This window comes from Leptonychotes weddellii, chromosome 15, assembly GCF_054177405.1.
Source record: "Leptonychotes weddellii isolate Sample4059 chromosome 15, ASM5417740v2, whole genome shotgun sequence".
In the NCBI taxonomy this organism is placed as follows: Eukaryota; Metazoa; Chordata; class Mammalia; order Carnivora; family Phocidae; genus Leptonychotes; species Leptonychotes weddellii.
The window spans coordinates 3,540,499-3,558,713 of NC_138383.1; the positions used below are offsets into that span (position 1 = coordinate 3,540,499).

At 56.8% G+C, this 18,215-nt stretch overlaps 2 protein-coding genes across 3 annotated transcripts; one reads left to right on the forward strand and one right to left on the reverse strand.

The window, feature by feature from the left end:
* The first annotated feature begins 97 nt into the window (after positions 1–97).
* TK1 (thymidine kinase 1) lies at positions 98–12,652 on the forward strand. 2 transcript variants are annotated; one of them, XM_006734267.3, is made up of 7 exons: positions 98–228; positions 351–382; positions 1,381–1,491; positions 4,034–4,127; positions 11,217–11,306; positions 11,588–11,707; positions 11,804–12,652. In XM_006734267.3, the coding sequence occupies exons 1-7, from the start codon at positions 163–165 to the stop codon at positions 12,002–12,004; spliced, it is 714 nt and encodes a 237-aa protein (XP_006734330.1). In that variant the 5' UTR covers positions 98–162; the 3' UTR covers positions 12,005–12,652. The 2 variants fall into 2 exon arrangements, with proteins under 2 accessions (XP_006734330.1, XP_030885055.1); XM_031029195.2 differs by having other exon boundaries at positions 11,588–12,652.
* Positions 12,653–13,915: 1,263 nt separating this feature from the next.
* SYNGR2 (synaptogyrin 2) lies at positions 13,916–17,826 on the reverse strand. The gene is made up of 4 exons (XM_006734266.3): positions 17,677–17,826; positions 15,682–15,919; positions 15,130–15,269; positions 13,916–15,040 (listed from the first exon to the last, which is right to left on the reverse strand). Exons 1-4 carry the CDS (start codon positions 17,773–17,775, stop codon positions 14,843–14,845), a joined length of 675 nt encoding a protein of 224 aa, XP_006734329.1. The 5' UTR covers positions 17,776–17,826; the 3' UTR covers positions 13,916–14,842.
* Between the last annotated feature and the right edge of the window lie 389 nt (positions 17,827–18,215).

Below are 18,215 nucleotides of genomic sequence, written 5' to 3' on the forward strand. Positions count from 1 at the left end.
CCCGCCAGTCCGCGGCCGCGCGCTGATTGGCTCCGGGGCGCCAGCGCCGGCTCCCGATTGGCCAGTGCGCTGGGTATAAATGCGGACCACGCGGGAACCGGCGCCTGGTGGCTGGGCGGTGGCACCGGAGAGTCCCTGAGCTGCAAGCTTCCTGGAGGCGCCATGAGCTGCATCAACCTGCCCACCGTGCTGCCCGGCTCCCCCAGCAAGACCCGGGGGCAGATTCAGGTGCCGGCGCGGGGACTGGCTCCCAGCCCTCGGGAGTGGGAGCGGGGTCGGGGTTGTGGTTGTGGCCATGGCCGGGCGTCCGTGCGCAGCGGGCCCCGAAGTGACCTCGCCTTCTCTCCTAGGTGATTCTAGGACCCATGTTTTCAGGAAAAAGGTAAGTAAGTCATGGCCTCGCGGGGACCACCTTCTCCCCCATCCCTACCCTCCGGGGGGCCCGTCCTCCTCCCCTGACGCCCCTCCGGGGCCTGCCTGCCGCCCCTCTCAGACAGCACCCCCAGGACAGCCCCCACTGCCGGACGGCGCGTTCCCGCCCGGGATGCTGCTCCTCCCTGGGATCTGGTCCTGGAGCAGGCGCTCCTTCACTGCCCGCCCAGCTCAGACCCGTCCATTAGGGTCGTTCTCCACCGCTCCTTCCTGCGGCTGGATACAGCTGCTGAGGGTTTAGCCTCTCACTAAAGCCTGTTCACCCTACAGTGTGGGCACCCCTCCTTCCGGTGTGACTGTTTCCTCCGGTACTTTACACACTAAGGAGTCAGACCAGGGCACCTTTGCTCCCCTGATGTGACAGGACCATCATCTGACCTAGGCAGGGCTAGTGAGCCCCCTAAGTAACGCCCTCCGCCTGGGGGGATCACTCCAGTGCAAACCTGTTGCCCTCCGTGGTGAGGCTAAGGTGGGCTCTGAGACCCAGAGGCAAAGTGCTTTTTCTCTTGCACAAAAAGATTTAGTGAAGTCAATTCAGACTATGTGAAGGCCTCTGGGATGAGACTACTTTGGAATGCAATCTGGGGCCTTTGCCTCTGCCCACCCCACCAGATCCCTGAGATACTTATTCCTTCATCCCATCCCTGGACCAGCTGGTGGTCATTCCTTGCCACCCTCCCCAAGGAGAACACTTCTGGTCCAGCACACCTTTATCATTCTGTTATTCCCAGGCTCTCTAGTGACTTAAAGCTCTCATTGGCATCCCTCTCAGGCCTAGATTGTGAACTCCCAGAGCATGGGCCCTCTGTCCTCACTGGTCTTTCTGTCCATTGGTGGGTCTCAGGCTGTAGACCCCTAGAAGGTGGTGGGGTGCCCTGCTTGTGCCGAGGGGGTCTTCCTTGCCCACTCTTTATACCGTGGGCCTCACAGAGTGCTCTGCTCTTGCAGTACTGAGCTGATGAGACGGGTCCGTCGCTTCCAGATTGCCCAGTACAAGTGCTTGGTGATCAAGTATGCCAAAGATACCAGGTACAGCAGCAGCTTCTCCACGCATGACCGGTGAGTCCCTGCTCTCTTCTGTCCTGTCGCAGGACCTCCCCTGGAAACCTGGTGAAAATTCCCAAGGGCCTAGAACATACTGTCAGAGCTGTCTTTAGCGGGAATGGTTAGTGATGCTGATGCCCGGGGCACCTGGGTGGCTCAGTCGTTAAGCGTCTGCCTTCAGCTCAGGTCATGATCCCAGGGTCCTGGGATCGAGCCCCGCATCGGGCTCCCTGCTCTGCGGGAAGCCTGCTTCTCCCTCTCCCACTCCCCTGCTTGTGTTCACTCTCTCGCTGTGTCTCTCTCTGTCAAATAAATAACATCTTAAAAAAAAAAATGCCGATGCCTGGTACTGAAATATTGCAACTCAGCAAATTTGCAAAGTCGCTTGGCAAGGGATCTTAGGACTTGGCCTTTCACAGAATTCTAGCTCAGTGTTCTTAAGCAGGGACAATTTCACGCCCCCTCCCCCAGAGTGCATTTGGCAACGTCTGGGGACATTTTTAGTCCTCACAACTGGAGTGGGGGAGGGGCATTGGGATGTTGCTGAACATCCCACAATGCACAGGACAGCCCCACGACAAATATTGATCCCGCCCCAATTGTCAGTAGTGCCATGCTTACATCTGTGCGGTTGCAAAACTGGTTTTGTTGAGCCTGATGTTTCTTTTCATTTAACTTTGTAGTTGTCTTAGCCCCAGCTCACTCTTGGTCATCATGCGTCCTTCAGGCATTCTGGGTTTATGTTTATCTGCCTGCACCCTGCGGACATTTCCCTTTGCCACCTGAGGTGGGGAGGGAGGCTTAAATTTAGTTTGCCTCTTCCCTGTTCCTTGGCTGCAGATTGGGGCCTGAGATTTCTGAGCCCGGGACATGATCTCTGTCCTTGGGACTTGTCCACCTGAGCCCCCAGTGGCAAAGCCATGCTGTGCATGCAGCCTTGGAACCTCGGAATGGCCCAGTGTGTGGCCACGGGCTGGGAGCATGGGGTTTCTGAAGCCAGGCGGGTGGTGGGGTGGACAGTGCCTGGGACTCGGGGCTAAGCGTCAGGATTTGAGTGACAGGTGCTTCCGGCCCTGCTGTCTGATGCTGGTCATTTATGCGGTCCGGTTTGCTTCTCCCCAGAAACACGGTGTCTGCCTCTGCTGCTGCTGAGTGGGGGTGAATCCAGGGAGGACAGTGAGAGCAGAGGAGGCAGCACTGTCCCGGGACGAGAAGTCAGGAGGGCAGGGGCCCGTCTGAGCTCTGCCTGGAGTGGCAGAAATGCCCTCCAACTCGGGCTGCGGAGGCTGGGACGGACCACGGCTGGGACCGAGCCCTTGGTGGGAGCGACAGGGCTCCGGAGACGCTGCCCTTGCCCACCCTGTGGTTTTCTCTATTTGGGGAGGGAAGGGGGAATTTAAAATTCAGGCAATACCATCTCATGCTCTTCCCAGAATAGAATTATAGCAAGATAATAACTGTGCAGGGGTTGTAAAGTATTTTATTTTTCTAAATACAGCTACAGGGGGCGCCTGGGTGGCTCAGTCGTTAAGCGTCTGCCTTTGGCTCAGGTCATGGTCCCGGGGTCCTGGGGAGCAGGGAGTCCACGTGTCCCTCTGCCCCTCCCCCCCACTCGTGTGCTCCCTCTTTCAAATAAATAAATAAAATCTTAAAAAAAAAAAAAAATGAAGTACCAGCCCCTCAGAAGGCTAGTTGAGGAGCAGGAAAAATGAACACAGAAAAAAAAACTCATTGTAGAAAAACAGACCCTGTTTAAAAAGACAGAGGACAGAGAATAGGATCCCTCTTCAGAAATGGCCCTGGGTGTGGAGGCAGGTTGGGGTGGAAGCTTCCCACATTCGGCCTTTGGCTTTCAAACTCTTCTGGATAATATTCTCCCCGTTGGCCACACAGGGCAACAACAGTATGACCTTAGATTTGAGTCTTGGCTCTGCCAGTTAATAGCTCTGTGATCATGGCGAAATCCTTCGATCTGCCAGAAGAGCCAAGTGGATTGAGTTCTTCTCTGGCCGTGTTGGCTGGAGTCCTAGGCTTATCTCTGCTGGGACACACAGGGCTGAGTCTGGTGCTCATGCTCTGCCCAGGACCACGGTGGACTTTCCGGGGCACTTTTGCCTTGCGTGGGCCCCTTCCTCCATAAAAAGAAAGAAGTAAAAAATTATATTTTATGACGGCATTGATAGAAAGACAGCTAGAATGCAGCCTGAGTTGTAGTTATGTGTGTTCTTTTTCTCATTTAAAAAAGAAATTAAAGCATTTCTCCTGCCCTGGCCCACACTGAACAGAAGTGGAGCCTTTGAGTCTCCGTTAAGCTTTGTATCGCGCATTGCCAATTTCTAGTCCAGCGCATCAAGGGAAATAACTTGTGTTGAATGACTGCTTTTCTGAACATGGGCCTTTATTCTCCCCAAATGCCTCCCACAGGCACTAACTGCAAGCTCCAGCCCAACAGTGCAGTGTGCTTTGGGGGTAGGGTGGTCACGGGAGCTGGCCCCTGGCCCCTGCGTCCAGGTTTCCGCTCCCTTGCCTTGTTCATGTGCTGGCTTTCTCTCCCCAGGAACACCATGGAGGCGCTACCAGCCTGCCTGCTCCGGGACGTGGCCCAGGAGGCCCTGGGTGTGGCTGTCATAGGCATCGACGAAGGGCAGTTTGTAAGTTGGCTTGTCCTGGCATTCTGCCTACGAACTCTCAGTCTGTCCTCCTTTCTCCTGTGCTGGTTTGGAAGGTATTTTGTTCTATCTCTGATCTTTTAGTAGGCAACGCTAACTTGCTCCAACTGGTATCTGAATACCCTTTGGATTCCCTGTACTGCTTTCCATGTTTTTTTTTTTTAAAGATTTTATTTTATTTTATTTTTTAAAAAGATTTTATTTATTTGACAGAGAAAGACACAGCGAAGGAGGGAACATAAGCAGGGGGAGTGGGAGAGGGAGAAGCAGGCTTCCCACTGAGCAGGGAGCCCAAGGTGGGGCTCGATCCCAGGACCCTGGGACCATGACCGAAGGCAGACACTTAACGACTGAGCCACCCAGGCGCCCCTGCTTTTCATGTTTTAAGGGATTTATTTTACCTTCTTAAAAAATATATATAATAAAAAAAAAAGGTGGGGGGGTCGGGATGCCTGGGTGGCTTAATCATTTGAGCCTCTGACTCTTGATTTTGGCTCAGGTCATGATCTCAGGGTCATGAGATCGAGCCCTGTGTTGGGCTGCACTGAGTGTGGAGACTGCTTAAGATTCTCTCTCTCCCTCTCTTCCCCCCAAGGGGAAAAAAAAAAAATATATATATATATATATATATATTTACAGTGAACAACAACAACAAAATTAAGTTTCTTGGGGTGCCTGGCCGGCTCAGTCTGTAGAGCATATGATTCCTGATCTCGGGGTCATGAATTCAAGTCAATTTCTCAACGCTGGTACCTAAGCAATGTTCTGTTTGCCTCGCTGTTGCTTCTGGCTTGTTCGTTATGGATTTGTTTCTCCTCTTGCAAAGTACATCCTTTAGTAGTTCTTACAGCTCAGGACGTTTTGGTGGGAAGCTTTCTGAGTCTTGGTAGGAAAATGTCTTTATTTTGTTCTGTATGTTAAGCAGGGTGGCAGAAGGGGTAGCTTGACGATGGTTTTTCCCTGTGGCTTTGGAAAAGCAGCATCCCTCCCTGCCGCTAAGGAGAAGGCTGCCCTCAGTCTTTGGCGGCCTTCCCGAGCAGGTGACTGGGTGACGGGTTTGCTCTCGGAAGAGTGTGTCCTGGGAGGTTCTCTGCTGAGTTTGGGGTCTGGTGTGCTTTTCACATTTGAGTGCTGGTGGCCTTTGTGCCTGGAGGGGAGATGCTATTATCACTCCGAAACTCCCCCCCCCGCCCCCCCCATCCAGCCGGTGTCCTGGGAACGTCTCCCAAAGTGTGTGTGGTTTCAGAGACTGTTTTTCATTTGGGATTTCGGTTAGTTCTTTTCACGTAACTCCCGCTCTAATTCACGTGTCCTTGTTTCTGTTTATGGATGTACCGTTTAACTGTTGCTGTTCCTTCCCTTGTCTTTCTGGAAATCTTGTGTTAAAGGCCTTTCCGGCTCAGTCTTTCCTTTCTTCAGGAGTGCACTCTGGCTGAGTCTGCAGGTTGTCCTTTGTGGCCTTGGTTTCCCTCCTGGGCTTCGGGGTGTTTTGTTGCTGCGAGTGCATCTAATGAATGAAGTATAACTCCCTCCCCGTGGGGCTTACCTCAGGTCTCAGGAGTGGTATGGGTGCCCTCACTTCTACCCGGGACCGTCGTGAGGGTGACGTGAGCTGCTGTAACAAACAAGCCCAAGGTTTCAGTAGCTGAAAACGCTAGAACTTTATTCTGAGTCAGTGGCGGGGAGGCCTGGCAACGCAGCTTCTCAGATGGCCCTGGGTGGGCGCATCCGGAGAATGGAATCGGGAAAACGTGGAGGTCCCTGGTGCGGGGTGGCATCTCTCTAGAAGTTGCAGGCGTCGTTTCTGCTGCCCTTCTGACCATTGGAATTTGGGCACATGGCCCCCTTTACTGTATTTTACTCACCTCTATGCCCTGAAATTCTTTTGTGTGTGTGTTTGGTGAGTGGTTATTCATTGCTGCAGGGAGAGCCCACACTGTGGGACCCGGGGGCGTCTCAATGAGGGCCTGGAGAGGGCTCGCTTATTAGGATTGGGGCCTGTGGGGCTCATTCTAGGGAGGGTTTTAGGAGGCTGGCTTAGCTCTTGATCCAGTGCCCTCAGGAAGGGGGGTGACCGTGACCGGCATCCTAAAGCTGCTCTCTAGGGAGGGGGAACCAGGAGGCTGAAGCCGAGTTGGTAAAGCAGGAATGGTCACTCATGTTGACCAGGACAGGGGAGTGTGTGGTCCCTTATAGTCTGTGCCCAGACAGGACTACCCATTGCGCTCGTGGAGTGGCCTTGCCTGATGCTCATGCTCCGCGAAATTAATTACGTGCCACGTGATAACACCAGAGCCCAGCTGTGAGTGCCAGGCTAGCCCCTGCAGCTGGGGCGGCTCTTGTGTTTTCACAACCCAGAAAAACAAATAAAAAACCCATTACACATTGGTTCTACATCTGTCTAGTCTTTATAGGCGTACATTTTTATTTTTTTATGATTATTATTTTTTAAAGGTTTTATTTATTTATTTGACAGAGACAGCGAGAGAGGGAACACAAGCAGGGGGAGTGGGAGAGGGAGAAGCAGGCTTCCCACTGAGCAGGGAGCCTGACGTGGGACTCAATCCTAGGAGCCTGGGATCATGACCTGAGCCGAAAGCAGACGCTTAACGACTGAGCCACCCAGCCGCCCCTAGGCATACATTTTTAAAGAGAGGGGGCTCCTATCACGCTGTGTGGCTGTTTACCCATGTCAGCAAATGTTCCCGTCTGCAAGGATGTACCCATCCTTACAAATGCTTACAAATGTACCCTATCGTACTTATGCTGGCCCCCTGGCACGTGCCATTTAAAGGCTGTGATGGGGTGCCTGGGTGGCTCAGTCATTAGCGGCTACCTTTGACTCAGGTCCTGATCCCAGGGTCCTGGGATCGAGCCCCGCGTCGGGCTCCCTGCTCAGCGGGAAGCCTGCTTCTCCCTCTCCCACTCCCCCTGCTTGTGTTCCTGCTCTCGCTGTCTCTGTCTTTGTCAAATAAATAAATAAAATCTTTAAAAAAAAAAAAGAATTCCTATTAAAAAGAAATAATAAAGGCTGTGATGGACATCTTGGGTTGCTGTCTGATGTATTGGGATTTATCTGCTAAGTGGAATTGCTGGTCAAGGGGTCAATCCCATTCATCCATTCATTTTCATTCATTCATTTATGAGTACTTTCTGGGCTTGTGCCCCATGCCAGCCGTGTCCTCGGTGTTGGGGATTCAGCCAGAGGCTCCACCCCATGAGCTCACATTCTAGTCCAGGGAGAGAATGACGTCATAGGTCAGGTGGAGACACCTGGACAGGAAGGCACTGTCAGGGGGACAGAGCTAAGGTGGGGTAGTCCGAAAGGGGCCTGTGGGAGAGCCAGGGAGTGAGCTGCTGGCCGGCTGGGTGTGTCTCGGGTGGGAGGGAAGTGCGTGGCTGCAGGCAGGCTCGGCCCTATGGATGGAGAGCGGACAGCAGGTGCAGAGGGCAGCGTGACCGCTGGGCCTTTGCAGAAATCCCCAGGAGAGAGGAGTGAAGGGCAGGTGGCGGAGCGTGCCCACGTGTGCACACACACGCCCGCACGCCCAGTTCCACTGCATTTCTCTTTCGTTGCTGCTGCCTATCTGTTTCTATGTTTATCGGCTTCTTGTATTTCTTGCTCCTTTTGTAAACTGCCTTGGAAGGGCTTCCACTCCTTTTTCTCTTGGTCTGTCTGTCCTCCAGTGCACGTGAAGTGGCCGGCACCACTCTGTCACGTGCTGTGACGACGTCTTCCCTGTTTGCCTTTGAGTTCCGTCTGTGGCGTTTCATTTCGTGTTTTACCATCCACGGTTGAACGTTTTAGTTTGTCCCGTCCTTTGTGGCCTTTGCCCTTGCGAGGCTGGCGTGTCTGCCAGGAAGCGAGGCCCCAGCCGGGGCAGAGCCGGGGGTCACTGGGCCGGGATCACGAGCCAGGCGGCTCTTGGCAGGAAGATGACGGAGGTGCAGATCCTCCACTCGGAGGCTTCCTAATCTCTGCTCTGAGTTCTTTCCCCTCCATCAAAACTCCTTTAGGAAGCGGCTCGCTGCGGGGCGCCTGGGTGGCTCAGTCGTTAAGCGTCTGCCTTCGGCTCAGGTCATGATCCCGGGGTGCTGGGATCGAGCCCCGCATCGGGCTCCCTGCTCCGCGGGAGGCCTGCTTCTCCCTCTCCCACTCCCCCCTGCTTGTGTTCCCTCTCTCGCTGTGTCGCTCTATGTCAAATAAATAAAATCTTTAAAAAAAAAAATAAAAAAAAAAAAAAAAAAAAAAAAAAAAGGAAGCGGCTCGCTGCTAGTCGCCCAGAGGTGTGGAACGGGCAGCTGGACGCCAGTGAGGGCCCTCTGCTGGTACTTTCCTACCCAGATCCCATGTTGGAACTATTTCTTCCACCAAGAAAACCCGAAATTTGCTAAGCGCTTGGAAGTTCTATTTTATTTTATTTTAGTTTATTTTATTTTTAAAAGTTTTTATTTATTTAAGTAATCTCTATACCCAACGTGGGGCTCAAACTCATGACCCTGAGATCAAGAGTTGCACGCTCTGGGGCGCCTGGGTGGCTCAGTCATTGGGCGTCTGCCTTCGGCTGGGGTCGTGGTCCCAGGGTCCTGGGATCGAGCCCCGCATTGGGCTTCCTGCTTGGCGGGAAGCCTGCCTCTCCCTCTGCTGCTTCCCCTGCTTGTGCTCTCTGTCTGTCCCTCTCTCTGTCAAATAAATAAAGAAAATATTTAAAAAAAAAAAAAAAAAGAGTTGCACGCTCTTCTGACTGAGCCAGCTGGGTGCCCTGAAGTCCTAGTTTATTTTATTTCTTTTCTTTTTCTTTTTTTTAAGATTTTATTTATTTATTTGAGAGAGAGAGTGCACAAGAGAGAGCACAGGCAGGGGGAGCCGCAGAGGGAGAAACAGGCTCCCTGTTGAGCAGGGAGCCCCACGCGGGCCTTAGTTCCATGACCCCAGGATCATGAAGGTAGCTGAAGGTAGATGCTTAACCAACTGAGCCACCCAGTCGCCCCTATTTATTTTATTTTCTTTTAAATTTTATTTATTTATTTATTTGAGAGAGAGAGAGGGAGAGTGTGTGTGGGAGTAGGGAGAGGGGCAGAGGGAGAGGGAAGCCGACTTCCTGCTGAGCATGGAGCCCAATGTGGGGCTCCCAGGGGTTCTCGATTTCCTGACCAGGAGATCATGACCTGAGCCGAAACCAAGAGTCGGAGGCTGAGGCTTAACCCACTGCCACCCGGTGTCCCCCTGAAGTTCTGTTCTAAGTGTGACCTGCATTCTCTGCCTAGGGCTGCTGTAACGAGTAGCACAGACCAGGCAGCTTACACAGCAGGAATTGATTCTCTCCCAATTCTTGAGGCTGGAAGCCCGAAATCAGGGTGTGGGCAGGCTCATTTCCTTGTGAGGGCCAGGATGGGGAACATCCAGGCCTCTCCCCTTGGCTTGTAGATGGCCATCCTCCCTCTGTGTCTCCATCCAAATGCCCCCTTCTTGTAAGGACACCAGTCATATGATATTGGGGCTCACCCTGCTGACCTCACTTTAATGGGGTGGCATCTGGGAAGACCCTACCTCCAAATGAGGTCATGTTCTGAGGTATTGGGGGTTAGGGTTTCAGTGTGAATGTGGGGGGTGGGAAGGGACACAGGTCAACCCATAACATAAAAACTAACAGCAATAAAAATAAATGTCCAAAAAAAAAAAAAGGTCAATTATGAGCTTCCCAGTGGGCGCTCTGCAGTGTGCTGGCCATGTGCACAGCGCTGTCTTATCTTGGAGGCCTCAGGAACCCCTGCTGGGGACCCCTTCCCAGGGAGGTGGCATGTGACCAGGGGATGAAGTGAGCTCTTTGAATGTTGGCATCAGCGCAGTGGGCGGGAGGGGGGCAAAGACCCTCCTTGGGCCCCTAAACCTGGGTGTGGAAGGACCAGTGTCCTGACATTATGCCTCCATGTGGTGGGTGAGGCACAGGGATGCTCATCTCTGTGCGGTTTTGCCCCTGCCCCCCACTCAGGGATTATTTGGTAACGTCTGGAAACCATTTTCTTTGTGACAACTTAGGGAGGGGGGTGTTTACTGGCCGAGAGCCCCTTGCAGGATGGGAGCTGCATTTCTGTGACCCGCAATGAGTGTGCGAACATGCCAGAGTCGGGGTGGGTGGGGTGGGGGGTGCTTCTGTGCTCGGGCCTGGCCAGCCCTGCAGAGGGTAGTCGGATTTGGCTGCAGCTGAATCCTACTCGAATTGCTCTTGGTTTTCCTAGCCACCTTCACGGACCTTGTCTTGCTAACTGTCCAGGTCTCCGTAACCTCACACCTCAATAAATGGGCCAAGCCAGGCTTGAACGGCTTGGGGAGAGACCCGCTGCCCCAAGACAAGAACGTGCCTGTTCACACAACTCAAAGACCAATTCACATAGACAAACGCAGCCCACTGGAAGCAGTTTGATTGAGCAGTGAAAACTCACAAAGGCTCTGCAGAAGTAGCATCCTCACCCTCGGCCACTTAGAATGACAGCTGATTTACCAAGTAAACGCAGGGCCTGCTGTGTCATCCTACTCTGTAACTGGCTGGCAGAACCCAGGCCCCTCTTGAGGAATCAGAGGGCATATCACCTGTTCACTATTTGAGTGCCTTGGATCCATGAGCAACACCGGGGGCGTTCCTTGCCATTCTTAGGCTCAGAAACATTAAGTCCTTGCCAAGGTCACACAGTCATGGGTTCAACCAGAGCACGGTTCAAGGCAGGCAGCCCTCTAGCCCGAGCTTTTGGCCACCGTGGTATTAGATCACCTCCAGCTGGGTTGCATGATCTAGTGATGGGTCCGATGTGCTCGGGCCTGGAGTGCACCTGTTCTGTGTGGAGAGCCAGCGATGGTTAGGGGACGAGGGTGGTTGTGGATGTGCGTGGCTGTGCGAAGTGGGGGTGAGCACGGAGACACTGGTCTCCTGGTCTTGGGCGCTGGCAAGAGGGCTGGGGTCACCCTGTTCTCATGCTCCACACTGATGGGTGGCAGTGTCTCTGTGGCTCCCGGAAGCTGCTGCTCTGGGTGGAAGCTCACTGATGTTCCCCCCCACCCCTGCCCCCTTCCAGTTCCCAGACATCGTGGAGTTCAGCGAGACTATGGCCAACGCTGGGAAGACTGTGATTGTGGCCGCACTGGATGGGACCTTCCAGAGGAAGGTGAGGCATCTGATACAGGCTTTGGAGGGGATCTGGAGGGAGGGAAGGGCCTGGGAAGAACAGGGGCAGCCCTGCGAGCCTCTTCTCTCAATGCAGTGCTACCTGGATGACCCGGGCTTGACACCTGGGGGCACTTTGAGCCGGGCCGTGTCCTAGCCCGGGCACTCAGATGAGCCAGACCCAGCTCCCTGGCTTGCCTGGGAGTCCATCCAAGGATTCCAAGGAAAAACCCACCTGGCCAGGTAGATGTGCTCACCTGCTGTCTTTCCCTGGGAGTGTAGGCATTCGGGAGCATCCTGAACCTGGTGCCCCTGGCGGAGAGCGTGGTGAAGCTGACAGCCGTGTGCATGGAGTGCTTCCGGGAGGCCGCCTACACCAAGAGGCTAGGCTCGGAGAAAGAGGTAGCCCCCACCTGCCTGCTCCGGGGCGGGGGGTGGGGTGAGGCCCGGAGGCGCTGTGCCCCCTCTCAGCCCAGGCCCTTTGCGTCCCGTGGCCAGGTCGAGGTGATTGGAGGAGCAGACAAATACCACTCCGTGTGCCGCCTCTGCTACTTCAAGAAGGCCTCGGGTCTGCCCGCCGCGCCGGACGGCAAGGAGAACAAGGAGAACTGCCCGGTGCCGGGAAAGCCAGGAGAGGCGGCGGGAGCCCGGAAGCTGTTTGCTCCGCATCAGATCCTGCAGTGCAGCCCTGCCAACTGAGGCTCCCCGTCCCGCGGCCGCCCCCTGCCGGCCGGCCGCCGCGCAGCCTTCCCCCAGGAGGAAGTGGGGGTGGGGCGAAGATGGGACTTTCTGCCTCCCGCGGTGCAGGTCCTGGGCGGTGGTCTGCACATCCCGTTTCCCCCTTTCCTGGTTCCCTTCCCGGCTGCTGGTCCACTCGTGAGCTCAGGGTCTGGCTACCGCAGCCACCCCCCCTCCTGTGGGGTGAGGGGCAGAACCACACACTGGCGACATCGGCGCCCATGGCTTCTTCCCCCTTGTGGCTTTCGCTGTTGAGTTTCTGTTCTCACTGGGAAGTCCGAGCGCCGGTACCTCCGGCTCAGACCGAGCCTCGGCCCACGCAGAGGTTTCTGTCTCTGCTTGGGACTGACTCCTGGCCCCCAAGGGTGGCTGGACTGATGGCCTCCTGCTTCCTACACTCGGGTGATCATTTTCTCCAGAATTACAGCTTCTCTCACAGGGGAGGCACTTACCCTGCTGGGGCTCAGGTCCCAGGGACTTAATCTTTTAAAGTGTGTGTGTGTGGGGGGGTGGTTAGGGGCAGAGGTGGCTAGGGTTAGGGTCTATGATTCTGTTGTAGCGTGTGAATTAGTAACTAATATTATTAAAATTTACTGGTTGGTGAAAGCACATTTGTCTTTTTTTTCTGTAAGATTTTATTTTTGAGAGAGCACAAGCGGGAGGAGGGGCAGAGGGAGAGGGACAAGCAGATTCCCCGCTGAGCGGGGAGCCTGATCCCAGGGGCACTGAGATATGACCTGAGCAGAAGTCAGACACTTAACTGAGCCACCCAGGTGCCCCGAAAGCACATTTGTCTTTAACAGCCTGGGATGCCCTGGGTCTCACTGTAGACAGCTCTGATGTGACACACGTGGGGATTTCTTTCCAGATCTTCTTCTAGTACTACTAGTCTCTTAGCCACACCACTTTCACTGAGAAGCGACCATGAAGCGCATCCTAGGAGGACCATTTGCTTACTCTTCTGTCTGGACAGGTTTCAGGACAAAATGGGTGGACGGAGGAGCCTGGGTCCCAGGATGGAAAGACAAGGCTATGGTCAGTTCTGCCAGCTGGGGCTGTGGGGTCAGGTTTTGTTTGTGAAATAGACACTTGATAGCTCAGGAGCCCAGAAGACTAGCTCAGCTGTACCTTGTAAAATGGGCTGTCAGCGGCTTGCATGGAAGCAAGAATCCGCTGGGGTGGGCGAGCCCCCGTCCCCCACGCCGGTGCAGATGGGATCAGGGTTCTGGGGTGGCCTCCCTGCCCTGGCTTGCCTCTCCCCTTTGTTCTACTCCAGTTTGCTGGTGACTGACTGGTCCTGAGTCACAGGTGGTCATAGAACCGTATTAATTGCTACTCAGGATTTTCAAACTAACAGGCCCACTTTTGACAGTCCCTGCTCCAAAAGGGAAATGAGGTGCTTCGGGCGCCCTGGCCCCTCCTGCCAGAGATGGGCTCGCCCCCGGTGCTAACAACCCCTCTCTGCAGGCAGGAAGTGGAGGACTGGGCCTCGCCAGGGGACTCCTCACTCTGCTAGGAGGGGTTGGGAAGGAAAGGGTTACCAGGGAAGGGGCATTCAGTGGGGCAGCTCCCTGGTGCCCCCACCCCAACTCTAGCAAGGGCACAGCAAGGCCCTGGCAAGGCAGTCCAGAGAAACTGTCTTGTTTACAAGCTGAGCACAGTTGCTATTTTAAGATGCTGATGGACGGCAGCGTGAGGCATGAGACCCCAGACGAGGCAGTGTGTGCGCATGCGTGCGTGAGGCGTACCAGAGGGGCAGGCGGCCGGGACTATTCAAAACCAAGTTCGTAAAGCAACCCCCTCCCAGGGTGCACCCCAGAGTGGAATTTCTCTTCGACCTCTAGGCTAAGGCCCAACGAATGACAATGGAGATTATGAACGAGGAAAACATTTATTCTGTCTTGGAATCCGTCTACTAGAACCAGGGATCTGTGCATCTTATCCCCAAGGCTTCTTAATACATTCAGAACAGCCCGGGGGCTATGGGAGCACCCCACACCTAACAGTGGCAGAATATTTACATAAAGCTGGGCGTTTCCGGTCAGGCAAAGCCCCTCCCTGTTGCCAAGGGGTGGGAACAAGGAGAAGGGAGTGCTACCCCATGCCCCTGTGGCAAGCATCCTTCCAGGCCCCCCCCTCCTGCCGCCGCCACCGCTGTCAGGGGACCAGCCCAGAGTCAGAAGCACAGGGTAGGGACCCCAGACCCAAGAGCGAGCAGACAGGACAGCAGTGAGCACTGGGCTGCCAGCTCCCGGAGCAGGCAGGGGGCTGTGGGCACGACAGCGCCAGGAGGTGGGAAACAAACCTGAGTGAGCAGGAAAGGGGGCCCCCGGCCAGCACCAGCAGCAAAGCAGGTGGAAGGCTCGCAGCCTCATCTTTGGCACAGAACCCCAAGTAACCGCGGCCACCACAGCCTGGACCTGAGCCTGGCTCCTTTGGGCTGGGGAGAAGCTAAGGCACTTGTCAAAACAGCATGTCGGGCAGGTCTAGCTATTTCAGGTGGGGATGGGATCATTAAAAGCAATAACAAAACACATCTGGCCAAAAACCCTTTTCTAAAAATGCCCTTGAGGAGTGGTGGGTGAAGCCCTTGGGGCAGAGGCACTTTGGGCTGGGGCCCCGCAGCAGCAGCTGGGGTGGGGGGAGCAGTGGCCCTCCAGGCTGAGCCGAGGCTCCGAAGGGCACGGGACAGGAGGAGGGGCCACAGCTCCAGGAGGCGAGGCTCATGGGAGGAGTCCAGGATAGGGGGGAGGCCCCCCGAGCACCCTCTCCGCCTCCCTTACCATCCCCCTCTGAGGCTCAGTACACGGGGGGCGGCTGGTAGCCCTCAGTGGTCTCAGCGTTCTGGGTGAAGGGCGGTTGTTGGTAGTTGTCCACAGATGCACCAGGGTAGGAAGCGTAGGCTGTGCTGGGGTCTGGAGTGGGGTCTACATAGTTCTGGAGGAAGTCGTCCACTCCGGCCTTATAGCGCTGGTAGGCCAAGGAGGCCAGCACACCCTGCAGGGAACCCCGAGTTTTGGGTTCGTCAGCCTCCCACCACCCTTCTCCAAAGATACTGCAACCCTTGTCCGCCCCGGCCCACCTACCCAGGAGAAGATGGAGAAGAAGCTGAAGGTGATGGCTGCCCGGGCCGAGTCGGCCCCCACGAGCACATCTTCCTCCTTGGTGGCTGCCCACTGGTTGGTAAGGAAGCAGAAACCAACGAACCACAGGAAGGTCCAGAGAGCTGGGAAGAAGGCCGGGAGGGCAAGGTCAGCTCCATGGAGGAGGCAGCGGCTGTTCGGGGACCCAGGAAGGGCTCCTTGTGGTGGTGGGGGTGCGGGGGAGGCCCTGGGCAAGGATCTCCCAGAAGCCTCCAGGAGCATAAAGGGCACTGATGCAGAAGCCAGGGTGGGGACCGGGGTGCCTGGCTCCAGAGCCCTGTGACCATCACTCAACGCCGGTGGGCTTCGGCAGAGCGACGGAAATCCCTGTGCTGTGCAAACCTGTGTACTCGAGTGGCGCTGCGGACCCCGGGCTGCTCCTGGCCCCTCCCAAGGTTGCCGAGGCCCTGCAATCCCAGAGCCCCAGGGCTTTGGCGAACACTGCCTGCTCCTATTCATCTCCCCAAATAGAATGGGGGCGCTGCTAGCAGGTACCTGAGAAGAGCAGGTCGCTGATAACCAGGTATTTGCGGTCAGTGACGTTGCTGATCTGGGGGAAATAGACGTCAACCACGAGGAAAAAGGCTGAGGCCAGGAAGGCCAGCACCCCGATGGCGATGCCATAGCCACACGCATCCTCGTTGTGGCTGAAAATGCAGTATTTCTGTCTGGAATGGTGGGTATTGCTGTAGCCCTCGCCGAAAATGCACGAGAACACGATCAAGGCAAAGACCTGAGGGGACAGGTGGGGAAGGGCTGAGTGGTCGACAGACAACCCCCGGGGGGGCACACATGATGGGGACCCTGGGCTCTCCCACTGCTGCTATTCCCCTTTGGGGGGTGAGGCGCCATGGCCCTTTCTGAACTTGGGGCATGAGCTGATAAGCGAGTTCCTCCTGGTGCAGGTTCCCCGCTTCTCTCTACTTCCCTCTCCCAGGCCACCAGCAGATACCAGCAAGGGCATGGCTGGGGATTCCTGGACTGGGGGCCGGTGGGGAATGGACGGGGATCTCCTGAGAGGGGACTGCCCCGCCCCAGCTGCCTGCCAGGAGGAGTCATCGTGGTTCAGAAGGAGATGGGCCACGAAGTCACAGACACCCAGGCCTGGAGCCTCACCCGCAGATCATCTCCTGCCTGAGTCACCTCTGCCTGAACAGGTGGGTGATGGAGAACTCCCCCCGCCCCCCTGCCCTCAGGAAAGGCATGCCAGTGTGCTCTGAGCGGAAGCCCATGCCCCCAGACTCCCACTTCTTGGTGCCCCCTCCAACTCTTTCCTGCTCCAGCCTGGCCTCCCCAGTTGGGCCAGCTGTCTTCCTACAAGGACTACTGGCCTCTCTGGTATCGGCACTGTCCCCTCTGAGGGAACCCCAGTCTGCTTCCTGCCCATAAGTGAGTCCTGTCTGCAGTGCCTGCTGGAGCACCCCAGGCTAGTCTGACTGGCAGGCCCTGTGGACACCGTTCTGCACTCAGAACCCTGCAGGTCCTAGTTGGGGGTGCAAGGGGGTGTGCCAGCCAGAACTCTGGGAGGGGCTCCAGGCCCTTGGGAACAGCCTCATGTCACCTCATCTCCTCCCTACACTTCAAGGCCACCACCCCATGTCAGCAGATGCAGGGATGCAGGACAGTCTGGACACCTGGCTCTCACTGGGAGGGGCCCAGGCCTCTCCCCTGCCCTGCCTGAACAAGGCCCGTTCAATAGGCTCTGGAGCTAGCAGTCACAAGCCCCACCCCCAGCTGGAGATGAAGCCGGAACTCCGGGATGCTGGGAGCAGTGTGCCAGGCCCCACTCCTGGCACAGCCATCCCAACACACGGGGCATCTGCCCCTTGGAACAGACCCCATGAAGGCATAGCGTGGGCACTTCAGTCCCAGCCCTCTGCCTGCCCATCTCTAACACCTTGTCCAACTTTGGGAGCTGGCTGTCCAAGAGCCTGTGACCCCCCCCCAACCTGGTGCTGGAGGGCTCCCCTACCTCACAGGATACATCCTGGGGTCACCTGATCTTGGGTGGGGAAGCAGACCCGCGGCCTGCTCCAGAGTGGAAGGGAGATGCTGTTTCAGGAGGCCATATTGCCCCAGTACCCCACGCGGCTTGGGAAAGCCCCTTCCCGGCTAATTCCCCCAGCACGGAGTCTCAGGACGCCGGCCACCTGTCCTGGAGCTGCCCCAAGCTCCTCCCACCGCCAGCAGGGCGACAGGCCTGCTCCCCGCGGCGCCTCCGGGCCACCCCAACCCGAGCCCGGCCGGTGGGGGGCAGCGAGGACCGGGGGAAGGTGGGGGAAGCTGGGGCCCGTGGGTGGGAGCCGACCGGGCCCTGGTCATGGAGGGCGGCGGGGCCCGGGCCCTCTCGCCGGCCCCACGCGCGCCACCCGCACCCTCCCGTCCTCGGCCGCCGCCACCTGTCGCGCTCGCAGACTCGCGGGAACCCCTCCCCCGCCCGGGCCTGGCGGCCCAGTCCGGTCCCCGGGCCCGGAGTCCCCGCCGGCTCACCAGACACACGACTCGCGTCACCACCTGCGGCTGCGTCAGGAAGCGCCGCAGGTCGAAGGAGCCGCCCGCCTTGGCCGCGCCGTAGGCCCCGCTCTCCATGTCGCCTTCGCCACTGCCGCCGCCGCCGCCGCCGCCGCCGCGGACCGCCGAGGACTCAGCCACCGCCCCGCCCCGGCACTGCCCGGCCCCCGGGGCGTGGCCAACATGGCCCCAGGGACCGAGGGCAAAGTGCGGCCCGGCGCCAGTGGCGAGCGGAGCGGGCGGGGTCTGCGTTCCGGCAGGGAACAGCCGTCCAGCCCAGCTCGTGGCCCGGGCCGCGTCCCCCCGCTCCCAGGAAGGCGCCAGAGAGTGCTCAGAAAGAGAGGGAGGCGCGGAGGGCCCGCCCCTCTACCCCACCCACACTTGCCCCTGCCGTCCCGCCTTCTTCTCCGGGAAGCTCGTCCAATACCAAAGGGGCCAGTCAGTAGTCCTTGTAGGAAGACAGCCTCACCTGCCCAGGACCCAGGCTCACAAGCACCCCCTCTTCTCTCCTCATTCCA

What these genes read in the sequence shown, in the direction of transcription:
- TK1 (XM_031029195.2), top strand. Translation starts at nt 163, where the DNA reads ATGAGCTGCATCAACCTGCCCACCGTGCTGCCCGGCTCCCCCAGCAAG. An exon ending in AGCTTCTCCACGCATGACCG is followed by an intron (nt 1,492 to 4,033) that starts GTGAGTCCCTGC and finishes TTCTCTCCCCAG; the next exon opens with GAACACCATGGAGGCGCTAC. An exon ending in ATGGGACCTTCCAGAGGAAG is followed by an intron (nt 11,307 to 11,587) that starts GTGAGGCATCTG and finishes CTGGGAGTGTAG; the next exon opens with GCATTCGGGAGCATCCTGAA.
- SYNGR2 (XM_006734266.3), bottom strand. Translation starts at nt 17,775, where the DNA reads ATGGAGAGCGGGGCCTACGGCGCGGCCAAGGCGGGCGGCTCCTTCGAC. An exon ending in CAGCGACCTGCTCTTCTCAG is followed by an intron (nt 15,270 to 15,681) that starts GTACCTGCTAGC and finishes CCTTCTTCCCAG; the next exon opens with CTCTCTGGACCTTCCTGTGG. An exon ending in TCTTCTCCATCTTCTCCTGG is followed by an intron (nt 15,041 to 15,129) that starts GTAGGTGGGCCG and finishes GGTTCCCTGCAG; the next exon opens with GGTGTGCTGGCCTCCTTGGC.